General features: G+C 44.0%; 1 protein-coding gene across 1 annotated transcript; it reads left to right on the top strand.

Annotated features, from left to right (window-relative positions):
• Window positions 1–1,488: 1,488 nt before the first annotated feature.
• Window positions 1,489–6,011, top strand: LOC115088519 (SCAN domain-containing protein 3-like). Its single transcript, XM_029596779.1, is given in 5 exon segments — window positions 1,489–1,499; window positions 4,168–4,357; window positions 4,616–4,688; window positions 4,691–4,987; window positions 4,990–6,011. Coding segments are annotated over 5 exon segments (1,593 nt in total).
• The last annotated feature ends 13,191 nt before the right edge of the window (window positions 6,012–19,202 follow it).

Raw genomic sequence — 19,202 nt, 5'->3', positions numbered from 1 at the left:
TTTCACAAATATAACAGAATTATGTGTTCATAGAAATACAGATATCAACTCTCTTACATAGAGTATTAATACAATTTTAGATAGTGGAAATACGTATCCGATAATTATAAGTAATATAGGGGTCCAAGATTATACAAGCAGCTTAAAAAGAAATATTGCATTTACAATGAAATAACCACATAGATTGTACTGAATCCCTGATGTTCCTTTCAGGAATGCGAGTCTAAGTATACTCTTAATTGTACGGGTTAAAAAAAAAATGTAGCTGGAGCCTTTATAAATCACTGTACATTTACAGGGAAAACGTAAAATAAATTTAGCCTCTCTAGATATAACTTCAGACCTCATTTGAAGAAATTTTCTCCTTTTTTCCTGGGTGGCCTTGGTTACATATGGATATATCCAGACTCTATGTCCATGAAACACACGCTCTTGATTACGCAGGAAAAATTTTAATACTGAATCTCTCTCCACTATGAACACAAAGGAGACTACCAAAGTCTCCCTAGTGTCAATAACTGTGTCTAAGGTCAGATCCAGTAAAGCAGAAACATTCAATGGTGATATCTTGTCTTCCCTGTTGTTGTGGTAGTTGTTCTTCCTTCTTTTCTTTAGATCCAGGAATATAATATATCATAGAAATGGCAGGTATCCCCTCTTTGGGAAAATTCAGGATATCCTTTAAGTAACTTCTAAACATGTCATGTGGGGATACTGCCCTCATCCTAGGAAAATTAATTATTCTCAAATTGGCTCTCCTTTGTTTGTTCTCCAATCTCTCCATTCTGTTTGAACAAATCATGTCCGATTTAATTAAATTATGCTGTACTTCTCCAGTTTTTTTCTACTTTTTGTTGAATCTCTTTCACTGTATTTTCTAATATTTGTATCTTAGAGTCTAACTTCTTAGTATTTTGTAGATTGTCCTTTAACATGCCCGTCAGAGCTTTTATAGAACTATCCATTGATAGTAATACTGTCCAGATAGTATCCAAAGTTATTACTGGAGGTTTAGTCAAAGGTAAATTACAAAAAATATGTACCTCAGGTTCGCTTTTCCCTGTGCCATCAGGGTCCCCTTTTCCTCCATTCTGCTGATGTTCTTCGGTCTCCATACCCTTGGAGCCTTGAGTGTTCAGGCTCTCCGAAATGATTATCTTATCCCTGGTACTCGCGGGCTCCCTATCATTTCTCGGGGTAGTTGTTTTTGCTGGGACCTCCTTCTCTTCCAGCCACTCTGCCGTCACCTCTCCAGGAAAACTGAAAATTCTTGATGGTGGCTCTGGGGTGATTGGCACGCCGGGGCTAAGAGATGTTTCCTCAGCCTGTGATCTCGGCGTCTGCTCTCCGTCGAATACCAACGCGGCTCTTCCCTCCGGCGAATGTATCATGGGTCTCGCTAGCAACTCATCGATTTGCGGCTGTCTTTCAGGAATTGGCGTCGATGTTGAAGCAATTCTCACTTTTGCCTTCCTCTTTGTGTGAGGCATGGCATACAGGTAAATGATTTTAGGCAAAAATTAAAGAAATCTCCACAGAGCGAGGCTGCAAGCATCAAACCTATGCAGCGGCCATCTTGGACTCCAATGGGAGGCCATTTTTAAAAGCCCTCGGATGGAAACTTTGATATCTGAGGAAATTATTCCTGTCGATGGATTTTCGATACAGGGTTGTCTTGATCTGTGAGCCATCTTTTATAAGCATTATATCCAAAAAGTCTATTTGATGATTGGCAACTTGAGATGTGAACTTAAGATCATCATCAATAGTGTTCAACCATTGGAGAAATTTTTGTAACCGCTGTTTGTCAGATTTAAAAAAAAAAAACAGGAGGTCATCGATGTAACGCAGGGGTCCCCAACCACCAGTCCGCGGACCAATACCGTCTGCGGGGGCCGTTGGGGGTTTTTTGCCGGTCTGCGGCGCGGCTCTCCCCAGCTGCCATTCATTGGCTGCCGCGGGGAGGCGGGGCGAGGCTGGAGACCCGCCTCCTCAACCTTAAAAGGGAGGAGGCATGACCCGAAAAGCTAGCGCGTCGTGGTGAACTATGTTGCCGGAGCCACGCAGGCAGGAATGAGGAGTATCAGCCACTGCAGGTGCTCCTCCTACTTCCTTCCTGCCCGCCCTGCCCCGGAAGAAAAATGTTGCCGGAGCCGCACGGGCAGGAAGGAGGAGGAGCTTCAGCTGCATGCAGAAAAGGAGCAGCGCGGCCCGAGAAGACCAGGGCCGCTGCAGAGCCCATCCTGCGCCGACCCGTAAAGAAGAGGCCCAGAGGTGAGAGAGAGGTATGTGTGTGTATGAGATGAATTGAGAGATTGTGTGTGAGAGTGAGTTGAGAGACTGTGTGTGGGAGAGACTGTGTGTGTTTACAGAGACAGCATGTGAGAACCTCTGTGTGTGAGAGAGAGACAGCATGTGAGAGTGAGAGCCTGTGCTTGAGCAAGACAGCATGTGGGAGTGAGAGAGAGCTTGTGTGTGTGAGACTCAGACAGCATGTGCCAGTGAGAGACTGTGTGTATGAATGATTGTTTGAGTGAGAGCCTGTGTGAGTGTGTGAGAGAGAGTGTGTGTGTGTGAGTGTGTGTGTGTGTGAGAGAGAGAAAGCATGTGAGAATGAGAACCTGACTGTGTGTTTGAGGGAAGAAAGATGGAGAGAAAAGAAATAGAAAAAAAGGCAATATAAAAGGAATTGGCAGAAAAATAAGAAAGGGAAGGTAGGGGGAAAAAAGCCTGTGACCAACCGATTAGAAAACTAAGATCAGACAGCAGATGTAAAAAAAATAAATACATTACTTTTTACTGATTGACACATGTAATCTTTGCGAATGTGCAAGAGTAGCACTTTCTCTATGCGGATCTCACAATGTACGAAATCAGCATGGAGGAACTGGAAGCCCACGGGGCCTGCACAGAGGAAGCAGCAGAATGGGCTTCAGTGCCAGTAGCCGCAATCAGCACCTCCCCAATAGCCACGCGGCAGCAGTGACAGTGGCAGCAGAGGAATGAGAGAGGCTCTGAGGTTGTGAAGGAGCCAGTGAGAGTGAGAGCATGAGTGTGTATGAGAAAACCCAGGGGAGTAAGAGCGTGTGTGAGAGTGTGTGTGTGTGTTGGGGGAGGGGGGGTGGACGGGGAGAGAGTATCTTACAGCCTGAAAGTGTGCCAGTGACTGTGAGAGCGAGAGATTATGGTTGGGTATAAGAGCATGAATGTGTATGTATGTGTGAGAGAGAATAGACATGTGAGTATGTGTGAGAGAGAGAGGATAACCTCCTAATCCTCGACAATATCAGGGTGACTGGAAATCAAGAGCTCCCATGTATGGACAGCAGGGGCTTTTTAAAATCCTTATTAGTTTTAATTATTGTGTGTTATTTGATATATGTGCTGTTTTGAAATATTTTATTGGTGTTTGGGAAATTGTAAAAAATGTATATGATTTTAATTAATAGAAATTCTATTTATCAGCAGTTTTAAAATATTCTTTTATTAGTATGGTTTTACTATTATAACTGATGCTTTATGTTTCCTGATTTTATTGTTTTATGAGGAATGGTGGTTCTGTTTTTCCATTGTTAATACACAGAGTCTGGCTTCTTGGGGTTTCCATTTCAGTTTTTTCTAATTTGTGCTCCTTTATTTTGTAGTCTGTATTTGGTGAGGGTCTGTCTCTGCTCTGTGTGTGTGACCATGATGAGAGATTCTGCTAGCATGTAGTGTCTGTATAGGGATCTATAGCAATCGGGTTTGTTTTGTTTCCTCAGTAGGTGGTGTATTGGTATTCTAGGACCCAATATAATATTTACCCTTGCTTATTCACAGTATAGATTTTGAGTGTCTTTTTTTGTGGGGTTTTGTGTTAGTTCACAATGTGCCTGGCAGTGGAAGGTGTTTGTGCTGCTGTTACTGTGAGGTGACACCAGAATTTGAAAATATCTTTAAGTATGATTAGCTGTAAGGGAAACATCCAAGCTCCATTGTTTGGGGGAATTTCAGTGGATGCACAGTCAGAGAACTGGAGGTGCAGGATTTGTATTGACATTATGTCCCTTCCTATATATTCCAGACTTCCCTCTCATAGCCATATAGAATTAGTTGTAGGAAGATTTTTTACATATTGGCATTTGCATGAGATTCATGCTACTGGGGTTTTTTGTGATTTAATTGTAGAAATAGAGCAGCAGCAGCTGAAGAGCAAAGACGAGAAGGAGGACAGGGGAGAAAGAAGGTAATTTTATTGAAGAAGAGTGAAGGGGAAAGGAGATCAGCGGGCCCTGGCTTGAGTCACTTGGAGATCAACACGGTCATGGCTCCTGGCACAGCTCCTGGTGGGACCTGGTCTACAGCGCTGTACACCGAGGTTAAAAAAGTGCAAAAAAAAAAAAGCAAATAATAGCAGCAGTGGCTGTGTCCAGTAGCAGCAGTAGCAGTCATCATCTTCAGTAGTGCCCGTCGTCAGTAGCAGTAGCTATCTTTCAGCGTTAGGGGCCCACTACACCTCCGCCTCAAACCCTTGTAAAATGAGTAAAAAACAAACATTGCTCGAGAGCTTCTTTGGAAAGGGAGAAAGACCCAATGATGAGACAGATGAAGACTCCATGACTGCTAAACAAAAAAGAAAGCTGCATTTAAAAGAAAATACAATGAGTCCTACTTAAATTATGGGTTCCTCGCAACAGGCGATTCACAGCCCCAAGCCCACTCTGTCCGATATGTGGCGACCAGCTATCCAACGAGGCCATGAAGCCTTCAAAACTGGTTCGCCACTTACAGACCAAGCACCCTGCATCAAAAGACAAGCCTTTGGAGTTTTTTGAAAGAAAAAAATGTGAACACGAAGGACAGAAGCAATTATTGAAGGCCACCACATCAACAAATGTGTCTGCACTGAGAGCATTATTCTTAGTGGCTGACCGCATTGCCAAGGCTAAGAAGCCCTTCACTATTGGTGAAGAATTGATCCTGCCTGCCGCTAAGGACATTTGCCATGAACTTTAGGAGAGTCTGCAGTTAAAAAGGTGGCACAGGTTCCTCTGTCAGCATGCACTGTCACTAGACGAATTAATGAAATAGCAGAAGACATCGAGGTACAATTGTTAGAGAGGATTCATGCGTCACCATGGTACGCAATCCAGGTTGACAAATCTACTGACGTTGACAACAAGGCAATGATGCTTGTTTATGTGCGATATATTTTTCAGGAGGATGTGCATGAGGATATGTTATGTGCATTATTGTTGCCAGCCAACACCACAGGTACAGAACTATTCAAGTCTTTGGATGATTACATTTTAGGAAAATTAAACTGGTCATTTTGTGTCGGTATATGCATGGACGGAGCAGCTGCCATGACTGGACAGCTCTCTGGTTTAACTACTCAGGTCAAAGAGGTTGCGTCTGAATGTGAGTCTACGCACTGTGTCATCCATAGAGAAATGCTGGCAAGCCGAAAAATATCACCTGAACTTAACAGCGTTTTGCAAGATGTGATTAAAGTTATTAATCACATCAAAGCACACGCCCTTAACTCACATCTGTTCGAGCAGCTCTGTGAGGAGATGGACGCGGAGCACATACATCTTCTCTTACACACAGAAGTCAGATGGCTTTCTAAAGGTAGAGCACTGGCCAGAGTTTTTGAGTTATGAGAACCGCTTCATAGATTTCTTTTAGAAAAAGAATTGCCATTTGCAGCACATTTCAGTAGTAAGGAATCGGTCACAAAACTTGCTTACTTGTCTGACATATTCAACTTGTTGAATGAACTTAATCTGTCATTTCAGGGGAGAATGACAACTGCCTTCATGTTGGTAGATAAAGTTGCTGCATTCAAAGTCAAACTGGAAGTGTGGGGACGGCGAGTGAGAACAGGGATATTTGACATGTTTCAAAAATTAGCAGGGATTTTGGAAGAGACCGAGCCTGAGCCTTCATTCTCCCAGCTGGTGCATGATCACCTATCTCAGCTTTCAGTAGAGTTTGAGCATTGCTTTCCAACCACAAAAGACCCATGAACTAGGAAGGAATGGATTCGCAACCCATTTGTGAACAAGCCAGGTGAATCGACCTTGTCCGTGCTTGAAGAAGACCAACTGCTTGAGATTGCAAATGATGGTAGCCTTAAAAGTATGTTTGAGACTTCAAATCTCCCAACGTTCTGGATTAAAGTCAAGGCAGAATATCCTGAGATCGCCACAAAAGCACTGAAAACTCTGCTTCCATTTCCAACATCCTATCTTTGTGAAACTGGGTTTTCTGCAATGACAACAGACTGGACATAAGGAACACATTTCGGGTGTCACTGTCTCCCATCACCCCTAGATGGGAACGTCTTGTTGCAGGAAAACAAGCCCAGTGCTCCCACTGATCCAGGAAAACAAGCCCGGTGCTCCCACTCATTCTGAACCTAAGGTGAGTTGAGTCACATTCACATTATAAATGTCATAATTAAATGATAAGTATGCACTAAAATCCAACCCCATCCATAACCCCACCCCATATGACCAAAGCGCAGCCCCTACCCCACTCCCACCCTGCCTTGCCGGGCCATGGAAAAATGGTCTTGCTTGAAGCCGATCCCTGGTGCAAAAAATGTTGGGGACCACTAATGTAACGGATCCAAAAACATACATTATCTTATGGGCCGCATAATAAACATATCTTATGTGCTGCATAATAAACATGATCCATTTAACAGTCGGATTTCACTGTTTTGTTTCATCAGAAAACTTCAAATAAAATTATTTTGCACTGTCAACAATATTTCACAGGACAATGTTTCAATCGTGTGACCCAAATGAAAATGGACCTCGCCCAGTCTGCTGGACCCCCATATAATCACTTTTAGGGATCTGGTGTTACATGACATCGAAACGTTAGAATCCTCTCCCTGTAATGGGTTTGTAAATTTTTCATCTCAAAAGAGAGTAGCTTTGAAATCATTATCTTCAAACCAAGAAATAATAATAAAACCCACGGACAAGGGCGGTAGTACAGTAATTCAGGACAGAACACAATATATACAGAGTCTACAGATTCAGTTAAATGACCTTAAATATTACCAACTTCTGGAGGAAGATCCGACAAATGCATTATAAGATCAGATCACATCTTTGTTGATGGAAGTCAAAACACCATTCCTTACCAAGAAGGAACGACAATTTCTTTCCGTACCCTATCCTCGAACACCACTATTATATGGAGTTCCTAAGGTGCATAAAACACTTGTCAATCCACCCTTGAGACCTATCATCTCAAGTAATGGTTCCTTACTCAAACCTCTTGCCAATTTTTTGGACAAATTCCTCCAACCCTGTGTAAAAGTCACATGTTCTTTTGTACAAGACACGACTCATGTTCTAAGAAAGCTCCAAGATGTGGAGTTACCGTCAACACAAGTTCAATTAGTCTCTATGGATGTGATCTCACTCTATACGAATGTGTCTCATTCTGTGGCAATTGATGTTTGTGAGAGAAGCATTATCATCTTCAATTCATCATATGCTGACTTCATTTCTTCTAAAACTTACACATTTGGTTTTGCAACACAATTATTTTTCTTTCTGCCATAAGTTTTACTTACAAACACACGGCATAGCAATGGGGTCCTCAGTAGCCCTCTCCGTGGCCAACCTAGTTATGAACCGTTTAGAAGCACTGGTCATTTACAAATCCCCATTTTTCCACGATGTATGTTTTTGGATCCGTTACATCGATGACCTCCTGTTTTTTTTTGGAAATCTGACAAACAGCGGTTACATCAATTTCTCCAATGGTTGAACACTATTGATGATGATCTAAAGTTCACATCTCAAGTTGACAATCATCAAATAGCCTTTTTGGATATAATGCTTATAAAAGATGGCTCACAGATCAAGACAGCCCTGTATCGAAAATCCATCGACAGGAATAATTTCCTCAGATATCAAAGTTTCCATCTGAGGGCCTTTAAAAATGGCCTCCCATTGAGCCAGTTCTTTCGCTTACACCGCATATGCTCCACATTAAATGATTTTAAACATCAGGCTTAAGACCTAGCAATATGCTTTTTTGAACGAGGTTACCCTTTTGTAGTCATACGAGCAGCATATAAAACAGCCTTATATTCGCCAAGGGAATCGCTGCTGATGTACCAAACTAGGAAAAGAGTTTCACATGATGTCGTCTATGCATAGCAACACACAGATCGGGCACAAGCCCTTGTCCAGAGCATTCACAAACATTGGCATGTGGTACAGTTACACTCCCTTTTTTCAGAACCATCTTTAATCTCATTTCAGAGAGGATCGAATATCATAAACCATATTGTGAAAGCAGCATTACCTGACACTCTGGATCCATCTAACATAGGTACCCACACAATATGTGGGCAATGTGACGTGTCAAAACTCCATGACAGGTGAAATGTGGAAACATCCGACTACTGGTGTCATTTACAAAAAGAAATTTCCCACGAACTGCAATTCCCATAATGTAGTTTATCTAATTTAGTGCGACTGTCCTTTATTGTATATGGGGCGTACATCCAGACCTATCAGAATCCGATTAAGAGAACACAGGAGTCGACTTAATATGGGTAACGTCGAAGCTCCTATAGTGAAACATTGTTTATCAGCAAACCGCACTTTTTCAGAGTTGCATTGGACCATTTTGGACATGGTCCTGTGGCATGCCAGAGGAGGGGACAGTCACCTTCCACTTAATTATAAAGAGCAAAGATGGATTTTTGAACTATCAACAGAATTCCCCCGGGGCATGAATGACACCATTGAATGGTCCTCGTTGGTTTAAAGGGATGTTTAGATGTTTCCTATTGGTTAATAGAAAATTTTCTTTTCTCTGATTGATTGTAACATGAGTCACACGTAAGCTTAAATACGTCATTTTGAAAATGGCGGATCCTTGCTTGAAATGCCACACAATGAAGAAAATTGTTTCCAACTCCAGATGCGTACAGACATAAGCCCCTGTCAAAGTCTCCGAAACACCAGTGGTGTCGGGCGTTTGCAGAGCAGAATCATTGAGCTCTTCAGCTCTAGCGTCATCTGGAAGGATAAGTTTCTCTTTCAAAAACACTTTCTTATATATAACCTTTTTGGAGTGGATGTCAAAAACTATTTTAGATAAAAATTTGAAAAATTTAAAAAGTTTTCTCTCCTAAAAACATGATTAAGCACATTGAGCAAGTACAACTACAACAAGTGAACAAATATTAAAACGCTTTGCAGCGTAAGTGTGCAACTGCTCACATATGATGGTTTAACACGTTGATTAATTAAAGTACTTTATATGTGTGATTTTCTCACATTTTTCTCATACAATTTCTATCAAATATCGCACCAATTTTTCATTTTTGAGTGAATCAGAAAGCGCTAGGCATCCATAGCATTCTGGCTGGTCTTGATGTCACTGGTAAAACAAATGCTACTTCCCTCTGCTTTGGCCAGCTATGTCTGCACCTATGCAAGACACAGTGCACAGGGTGGGGATCATGTGCCTATTGAAAGTTATCACTTTCTACTGCTACGGTTCATGCTGCCTTCAAACATGCTGTGACCACATTCCTCTTCAAAAAACCCTCACTGGACCTTACCTGTCCTGCCAACTATTGTCCCATCTTCCTTCTCCCTTTTTGCTTCCAAACTACTTGAATGTGCTCTTCACCACAGCTGTCTTGAATTTCTTTCATCTTAAGCTATTCTTTGTCTATTCCAGTCTGGTTTTTACTTTCTATATTTCACAAAAACATACCTTGCCAAAGTATCCATCGAGCTGTTTATGGCTAAAAGCAAAGGCCTTTACTCAGTCCTTATCCTCCTTAACCTATTTGCTGCCTTTGACACTGTTGATCACTACCTGGTAGGGGTGTGCATTCGTTTTCAACATATTGTGAATCCGCAATGTATATGCCATATTCGTTGTATTCATGGGGGTTCCGAAATGTATGGCGAACCCCCATGAATACAACGGATCACCAACGAATAGGCCCCCCCCACCCTCCTGACCCCCCCAAGACTTGCCAAAAGTACCTGGTGGTCTAGCGGAGTTCCTAGAGTGATCTCCTGCACTCAGGCTGTTGGCTGCCGGCTGCCGGTATTCAAAATGGCACCGATAGCCCCTGTGACATAGTAAGGGCAAAGGCTATCGGCGCCATTTTGAAAACTGGCAGCCGACGACTCGCGTGCAGGAGATCGCTCTATGTCACAGGGGCTATCGGCGCCATTTTGAATACTGGCAGCCGACAGCCCGAGTGCAGGAGATCGCTCCAGGAACCCCGCTGGACCATCAGGTACTTTTGGCAAGTCTTGGGGGGGGGTCAGGAGGGTGGGGGTTGTAGTTAAATAACTTTAAAGGGTTGGGATGGGTTTTTTTTGGGGGGAACAAATGTATTTTTGACATATGAATGGATCGGGGGCCCCCCGAGAACGGATGCAATGGATTTGGGCCCCTTCGAATACGAATCCCGAAAGGGAGAAATCCGTCCCTGTTGCACATCCCTACTACCTGGCCTGCTCCTTGATACACTATCATCACTTGTATTTCAGACTCTGTCCTGTCTTGGCTCTCTTCTTACCTCTCTCATCACACTGTCAGTGTTTCCTCTGGCTGAGACTCCTCTACCAACTTCTCACTATGAACTGGTGTGCCTCGAGGTTCTGTCTTGGTCCCTTGGTGCTCTGATTTCCTCTCTTGACTTTCAAAACCATCTTTATGCTAATGATTTCCAGATTTACCTCTCTACACCAGGAATTTAATCAGATATCCAGTCCCAGATCTCAGCCTGCTTGTCTGACATTGCTGCCTGGATGTCCCACTGGCACTTTAAACTGCACATGGCCAAGACTCAGCCCCTTATCTCCCCCCCCCCCCCCCCCCCCCCCCCATCACAAGTTAACTTCCCCTATTCCTCCCTTCTCTGTTTCTGTGAATAACACTGTAATCCTTTCAGTTTCCTCAGCCTGTAACCTTGAAGTCATCTTCGACTCCTCTCTCTCCTTCTCTTCACATATTCAAGACATTGCTAAAATGTGCTGTTTCTCTCTATAACATTACTAAAATCTGTCCCTTCTTTTCTGAACAAACTGCCAGAACGCTTATCCTCTGTCATCACCTCCCACTTAGACTACTGCAGCCTACTCGTCATAAGTCTCCCAGGGAGTCATTTTGCTCCACTACAATCTATCTAAAATTCAGCTGTTAGATTTATCTTTTGCTAAAGTCATTACAGTCATACAACACTTCGAAAGTCACTACATTGTCTCCCTATCCATGTCTGCATACATTTCATAGAAACAGAAATGATGGCAGAAAAGGACAGATGGTCCATCCAGCCTGTGCAGCAAGTTTCCCATGGTAGTATCTGCCAGCGGGTCAGGTTACTCCCATGTATCAGTCAGTTTTGCTTGACATGCTTTGCTTATGTACTTAGGCATAGAAGCAGTCCTATTTTTTTTTCTTAATGTCTGAACATCAGTACCCCAGACTATTAAAATATTCATGGCTCATGTTGATTGTCCCTGAATCCAAATTTCTATTTCCTTTCTGCCCCCACCACCCTCCTTCGAAGCTGGAGGAGGTGGAGGCTCTTCTTACTCACCAATAAGAGCCTTCTCTCTACAGCTACTTACTACCTCTCCTCTCTTATCTTTCTCTACACCCCCTCCTCTTCCACTCTGCTCATCAGGCATGTTATTCCTATTTATGCCCTTCTCTGTTGCCAATTTCTGAACCCATGCTTTCCACCTGGTTGCATCATATGCTTGTAATAAACTTCCTGAGCTACTATGCCATGCTCCCTTTTTTGCTTTCATTAAATCCCATCTAAAACTGGCCTTTCTGAGGCTGCTTTTAAATCTTAACCCCTGATTCTATCATTTATAGCTGCATAAATGCTTATCCATTGTCTGAATAAGTGAAATTCCCCAAGTTTCTTTTGCCTTGTATGTTTGTCTTGATTAGACTGAAAGCTCTACTGAGAAGGGACTGTCTGTTATATGTTTTTTGTACATACATGGAGTAGCATTATAGAAATGTTAAATAATAGTAGTAATATACACTCATTAAAGCATTGGTAATCCTGAAGGACACATTTTCAGGATATCCCTAATGGATATGCATGAATTAGATTAGCAGTTCACTGTCTCAAGTTGAAAATATGACCTATTTGCAGCCCTTAAGGACTGGAAGTCATGCAAGAGTCACTTTTGTCTGAAATGGTAGGTCACTGCTGACTAATGTATTCACTAACTTAGATGATGTCTTATACTGTTGTGTGTGTCATACAATACATTGTAACCTTGAAACAGAGACAGAGAGTAAGCTGTTACAGTCTTTTCGCTGCACATGCTGAAAACAGATTATCTATGACATAGTGTACCTTACCTAAACATACAAACACTCTCTGTACTTTGTCTAGCTGATATACAAAATCATACTAAAAGTAAGAGCTTATAGCTAGTTCCTTCTATTAATAACACTGCAGACAAATAGTGTATTGAAACAGTGACTGACAGCACACTCTCATTCTCTCAATTCATTTTTTTAAACTTTTTCTGGAACTCTCAAGTCTGAAGCAAGGAGCTTTGATATTAATCATACATGTAACTAAAAATGATCTCTCCAAGTTTAATTTTTGGTTTAATTTCAACTAAAAAAAAAAATGAAAGAGAAACACGCTATGATAGGCTAGTTAGAAAAATGGTTTCAAGTGATTGGTCCTGTTCCTTGCTCTATCCTCCACTGTCTCTAGACCAGCGGTTCTCAACCTGGGGGTCGCGACCCCGGCGGGGGTCGAACGCCCACAACACAGGGGTCGCCTAAAGCAGGGTCCCCAACCACCGGTACCGGGCCGTTGGGGTTTTTTGCCGGTCCGCGGCTATTTTTTCTGCCAGTCGCGTTTTTTCAGGCTTGTTGGGCGGGACTTGTGCTCTGAATCAGGGCGGACTGTAACAGAGCACAAGTTGGGCGGGACTTGTGCTCTGTTACAGTGATTGGCTGCTGCTGCTGCGATGAAGCCTGTCCATAGCAGGCGCACCCTATCCCTATATTGCAGCAGTAAGCCAATCAGAGCAGGAGCTGCAAGCCTTGTTGATGCATACGTCGGGAGCACATTTTGTGGGCAGACCCAGCCAGCACAGCATCGCACGTGGGCGGAACGGGAAGACCAGCAGCACAGCGTTGGAGAAAAACAGCAAAGGAATCCAGAGTGTGCAGCTACAGCCAGGTATCAGGAGGGAAGGAGTTAGTATGTTGGGAGAGGGTAATGAGTGTGTGGGGGCCGGGGATGTACTGGGGGGAATGAGTGTGTGGGGGGCCAGAAATGTGCTTGGAGAGGGTTAGGAAGGTGGGAATGAGTGTGTGGGGCCAGAGATGTGCTGGGGAGGGGGAATGAGAGTGTGTGGGGCCAGAGATGTGCTGGGAGGGAGGGGGGGGGGAATGAGAGTGTGTGGGGCCAGAGATGTGCTGGGAGGGAGGGGGGGGGGGGGAATGAGAGTGTGTGGGGCCAGAGATGTGCTGGGGGGGGGAATGAGTGTGTGGGGCCAGAGATGTGCTGGGGGGGGGGGGATGAGTGTGTGGGGGGCCAGAGATTTGCTTGGAGGGGGCTGGGGAGAGGGGTATGAGTATGTGAGGGCATTAACTGCTATAAAAAAATAAAATGTTTCAATCTCATGTGTTTTGGGCTTGTTTTTTTGGAAAAAAGTGCTTGTTCGTTCATGAAAACCTGGCAACACTGCCGGAGCCGCACGGGCAGGAAGGAGGAGGCGCTTCAGCTGCGTGCAGAAGAGGAGCAGCGGGCCGGGAAGACTAGGGCCGCTGCAGAGCCCATCCTGTGGCAACCCGTAAAGAAGAGGCCCAGAGGTAAGAGAGAGGTGTGTGCGAGTATGAGATGAGTTGAGAGACTGTGTGTGTTTGTAGAGACAGCATGTGAGAGCCTCTGTGTGTGTGAAAGAGACAGCATGTAAGAGTGAGAGCCTGTGCTTGAGCAAGGCAGCATGTGGGGGTGTGAGAGAGCCTGTGTGTGAGACTCAGACAGCCTGTGCCAGTGAGAGCCTGTGTATGTGTGTGTGAGAGAGAAATGCATGTGAGAATGAGAACCTGACTGTGTGTTTGAGGGAAGAAGACAGGTGGAGAGAAAAGAAATAGAAAAAAAGGCAATATTAAAGGAAATGGCAAAAAATTAGAAAGGGAAGCAGATGTAAAAAAAAAACCATTTTATTTTTTTATAGCAGTTAATGCCCTCACATACTCATACCCCCCTCCCCCACCCCCCTACAAGCAAATCTCTGGCCCCCACACTCTTTCCCCCCTCCCTAACCCCTCCTAGCACATCTCTGGTCCCCACACTCTCATTCCCCCCCCTCTGTAACCCCTCCGAGCACATCTATGGCTCCACACACACTGATCCCCCCCTCCCTAACCCCTCCTAGCACATCTCTGGCCCCCACATACTCATTCCTCTCTCCTCAGCCCCCTCCCAAGCACATCTCTGGCCCCTCACACACATTCCCACCTCTCTAACCCCTCCGAGCACATCTCTGGCCCCCCACACGCTGATTCCCTCCTCCCAGCACATCTCTGGTCACCACACTCTCATTCCCCCCTCCGTAACCCCTCCGAGCACATCTCTGGCCCCCCACACTCATTCCCACTTCCCTAACCCCTCCGAGCACATCTCTGGCCCCCCACACACTCATTCCCCCTTCCCTAACCCCTCCAAGCACATCTCTGGCCCCCCACACACTCATTCCCCCCCTCCAAGCACATCTCTGGCCCCCCACACACTCATTCCCCAGCCCCCTCCCAGCACATCTCTGGCCCCCACACTCATTCCCACCTCTCTAACCCCTCCAAGCACATCTCTGGCCTCCCACACACTCATTCCCCCTCCCTACATCCTAATTCCTCCCCTCCTGCTACCTGGCTGTAGCTACACACTCTGGATTCCTTTGCTGTTGCGCTCCAATGCCGTGCTGCTCTTCCCGTTCCGCCCATGTGAGATGCTGTGCAGTGCTGGCTAGGTCTGCCCACAAAATGTGCTCCTGACGTGTGCATCAACAAGGCTTGCAGCTCCTGCTCTGATTGGCTTACTGCTGCAATATAGGGATAGGGTGCGCCTGCTATGGACAGGCTTCATCGCAGCAGCCAATCACTGTAACATGATTCAGAGCACAAGTCCCGCCCAACAAGCCCAAAAAAACACGACTGGCAGAAAAAATAGCCCAATTAAAAGCAACCCGCGAATCGGAAAAAAAACCCGCGAATGACTACAAAAAGAAGCCCAATCTCGTGGTAAATAAGCGAGGTTGGCAACACTGGTGCCAATAGCAGCAATCAGCGCCTCCCCAATAGCCACGTGGCAGCAGTGGCAGTAATTAGATTAATTGTTTGACTCAGCTGGAGGTGACAAAGTATGAAGTGGGATGTGAAATCAGCTTGATCTGGTGGAGAATTAGGATTGCTGTTACACATGAACTGTATTTGGCAAACATTAAATTAAACTTATTAAAGGGAGCCAGGATAATCAATTGAAGCCTGCAGCTGAGGACTGATTCATTATGACTCATGTAGAAATTAGTGCATTTTCCAGATTAGTCTGCATAACACAATTCTCAACATTCAGCATTATTTCTGCCGCATAGAGTTTTATCTGAGAGGCTCTGAGGTTGTGAGGGAGCCAGTAAGAGTGAGAGCATGAGTGTGTATGAGAAAATCCAGGGGAGTAAGAGTGTGTGTGAGTGGGGGGGGAGAGAGTGTCTTACACCCTGAGAGTGTGTCAGTGTCTGTGAGAGGTTATGGTGCATATAAGAGCATGAATGTGTATGTATGTGACAGTATATGTGTGAGAGAGAATGGACATGTGAGTATGTGTGTGAGAGAGAGGATAACCTCCTAATCCTCGACAATATCAGGGTGACTGGAAATCAAGAGCTCCCATGTATGGACAGCAGGGGCTTTTTAAAATCCTTATTAGTTTTAATTATTGTGTGTTATTTGATATATGTGCTGTTTTGAAATATTTTATTGGTGTTTGGGAAATTATAAAAATGTATATGATTTTAATTAATAGAAATTCTATTTATCAGTAATTTTAAAGTATTCTTTTATTAGTATGGTTTTACTATTATAACTGATGCTTTATGTTTCTTAATTGTATTGTTTTATGAGGAATGGTGGTTCTGTTTATAAATGTCATAATAAATAAATATGCACTAAAATCCAACCCCATCCATAACCCCGCCCCCATGACCAAAGCCCCACCCTCGTCCCGCCCTCGCCCTCTCCCCGCCCTGCGAGGGCGAGGCGAGGGGTCACCGCAACATGAGGAACTGTATTACGGGGTCACGGCATTAGAAAGGTTGAGAACCACTGCTCTAGACTGTCTGAGACTCTCCGGATAAAAAAAAAAAAAGTCTATATTCATTAATGGCTCCCCCATAGATTTTAATGGCAATGAAATGAAACAAACAATAATGAAATTAATTTTTCATTGGCATCACTTTCATAGAATTGTCAACAAAAGGAAATGAAAAAATGTCACATTCATTTCGCTTTGAAACTAATGCATATCCCGAGTTGCTATGATAGGGTTGAAGCAGTGGAACCACTGGTAAAATCCTTTTGGGATTTTTCTGTCTCAGATTGGGTAAGGATTTTAAAAATGTTAATGACCATTATCTCAGACTAGTAAAATTTCATAAATATATAATGACTTTCTGAGACTTAAAGTCATTAAGAATAGGGTAATATTTAAAAGCATTTCTGTGGGTAAAACGGTGCTTTAATCATAGAAATGGCCTTTTACAAAATTGACTGCCCAATATGTGCGTAAACTTAGTCATGTACTGCTTAAATTGCATATGAATTTACTCGGACTGAGCGGAGGCATTTCTGAGGACATATTTGGGAAGGGGTTTGGACTTACATGCATTTTTTTGGATTTTCAAAAGTGCATGTGTAAGTGTTCCCCAAAATTTTCCACACATGTAATAGCAGCTAAAATTGTAAGGTTAATTTGGTGGGATAATTTTCAAAACAGACTTGTGGTGTAACTTATGCACAGCTATTCTGTCTAATTTAGGAACGCTGTTGTAAAATTAACTTCATATCAACATAAGAACATAATAACATACGAAATTGCCATGCTGGGTCAGACCAAGGGTCCATCAAGCCCAGCATCCTGTTTCCAACAGAGGCCAAACCAGGCCACAAGAACCTGGCAATTACCCAAACACTAAGAAGATCCCATGCTACTGATGCAATTAATAGCAGTGGCTATTCCCTAACCAGTAGATTTTCAAAGGGGTACGCGCGTAGGATACGCGCGTACCCTCCGAAAACCTACCCCAAACCCCCCTGCGCGTGCCGAGCCAATTTTGCATAGGCTCGGCGGCGCGCGCAAGCCCCGGGATGCGCGTAAATCCCAGGGCTTGCATGGAGGGGCGTGTTGGGGGGGCGTGTCGGGGGGCGTGCCGGTAGTGAGGCGGCATTTTGGGGGCGTGTCGCGCGTGATGCGGCATTTCGGGGGCGGTGCCGCAGGCATGGTTTCGGCCCGGGGGCATTCCGGGGGCGTGGCCGTGGCCTCCGGACCAGCCCCCGGGACCGGAACTCTGAGCGGGGCATCCGGCCGGTGCGCGCAAAGGTGGGGGGCAGTTTAGATAGGGCCGGGGGGGTGGGTTAGGTAGGGGAAGGGAAGGGAAGGTGCGGGGGGTGGTGGAAGGAAAATTCCCTCCAAGGCCACTTCGATTTCGGAGCGCGATTACGAGCGTATCTATTAAAATCCCGTGTACTCTTGTTCACGCCTGGTGCGCAAACAAAAGTACGCAATCGCGCTCATTTATAAAATCCGGCCCTAAGTAAACTTGATTAATAGCCGTCAATAGACTTCTCCTCCAAAAACTTATCCAAACCTTTTTTGAACCCAGCTACACTAACTGCACTAACCACATCATCTGGCAACAAATTCCAGAGCTTTATTGTGCGCTGAGTGAAAAAGAATATTCTCCGATTAGTCTTAAATGTGCTACTTGCTAACTTCATGGAATGCCCCCTAGTCCTTCTATTATTCGAAAGTGTAAATAACCGAGTCACATCTACTTGTTTAAGACCTCTCATGATCTTAAAGACCTCTATCATATCCCCCCTCAGCCATCTCTTCTCCAAGCTGAACAGCCCTAACCTCTTCAGTCTTTCCTCATAGAGGAGCTATTCTATCCCCTTTATCATTTTGGTTGCCCTTCTCTGTACCTTCTCCATCGCAACTATATCTTTTTTGAGATGCGGCGACCAGAATTATACACAGTATTCAAGGAACAGTCTTCACCATGAAGCGATATAGAGACATTATGACATTTTCCATTCTATTATCCATTCCCTTCCTAATAATTCCCAACATTTTGTTTGCTTTTTTGACTGCTGCAGCACACTGAGCCGATGATTTTAAAGTATTATCCACTATGATGCCTAGATCTTTTTCCTGGGTGGTAGCTCCTAATATGGAACCTAACATCGTGTAACTACAGCAAGGGTTATTTTTCCCTATATGCAACACCTTGCACTTGTCCACATTAAATTTCATCTGCCATTTGGATGGCTAATCCTCCAGTCTTGCAAGGTCCTCCTGTAATGTATCATAGTCTGCTTGTGATTTAACCACTCTGAATAATTTTGTATCATCCGCAAATTTAATAAACTCACTCATCGTATTCATTTCCAGATCATTTATATATATATTGAAAAGCACCGGTCCAAGTACAGATCCCTGAGGCACTCCACTGTTTACCCTTTTCCACTGAGAAAATTGATCGTTTAATCCTACTCTCTGTTTCCTGTCATTTAACCAGTTTGTAATCCACGAAAGGACATCGCCTCCTATCCCATGACTTTTTAGTTTTCATAGAAGCCTCTCATGAGGGACTTTGTCAAATGCCTTCTGAAAATCCAAATACACTATATCTACTGGTTCACCTTTATCCACATGTTTATTAACCCCTTCAAAAAAATGAAGCAGATTTGTTAGGGAAGACTTCCCTTAAATAAATCCATGTTGACTGTGTCCCTTTAAATCATGTCTTTCTATATGCTCTACGATTTTGATCTTGACAATAGTTTCCACTATTTTTCCTGGCACTGAAGTCAGGCTCACTGGTCTATAGTTACCCGGATTGCCCTTGGAGCCTTTTTTAAATATTGGGGTTACATTGGCCACC

The sequence above is a fragment of the Rhinatrema bivittatum genome, chromosome 3 (assembly GCF_901001135.1).
Source record: "Rhinatrema bivittatum chromosome 3, aRhiBiv1.1, whole genome shotgun sequence".
NCBI lineage: Eukaryota > Metazoa > Chordata > Amphibia > Gymnophiona > Rhinatrematidae > Rhinatrema > Rhinatrema bivittatum.
This window is presented reverse-complemented; position numbering and strand designations above follow the sequence as displayed.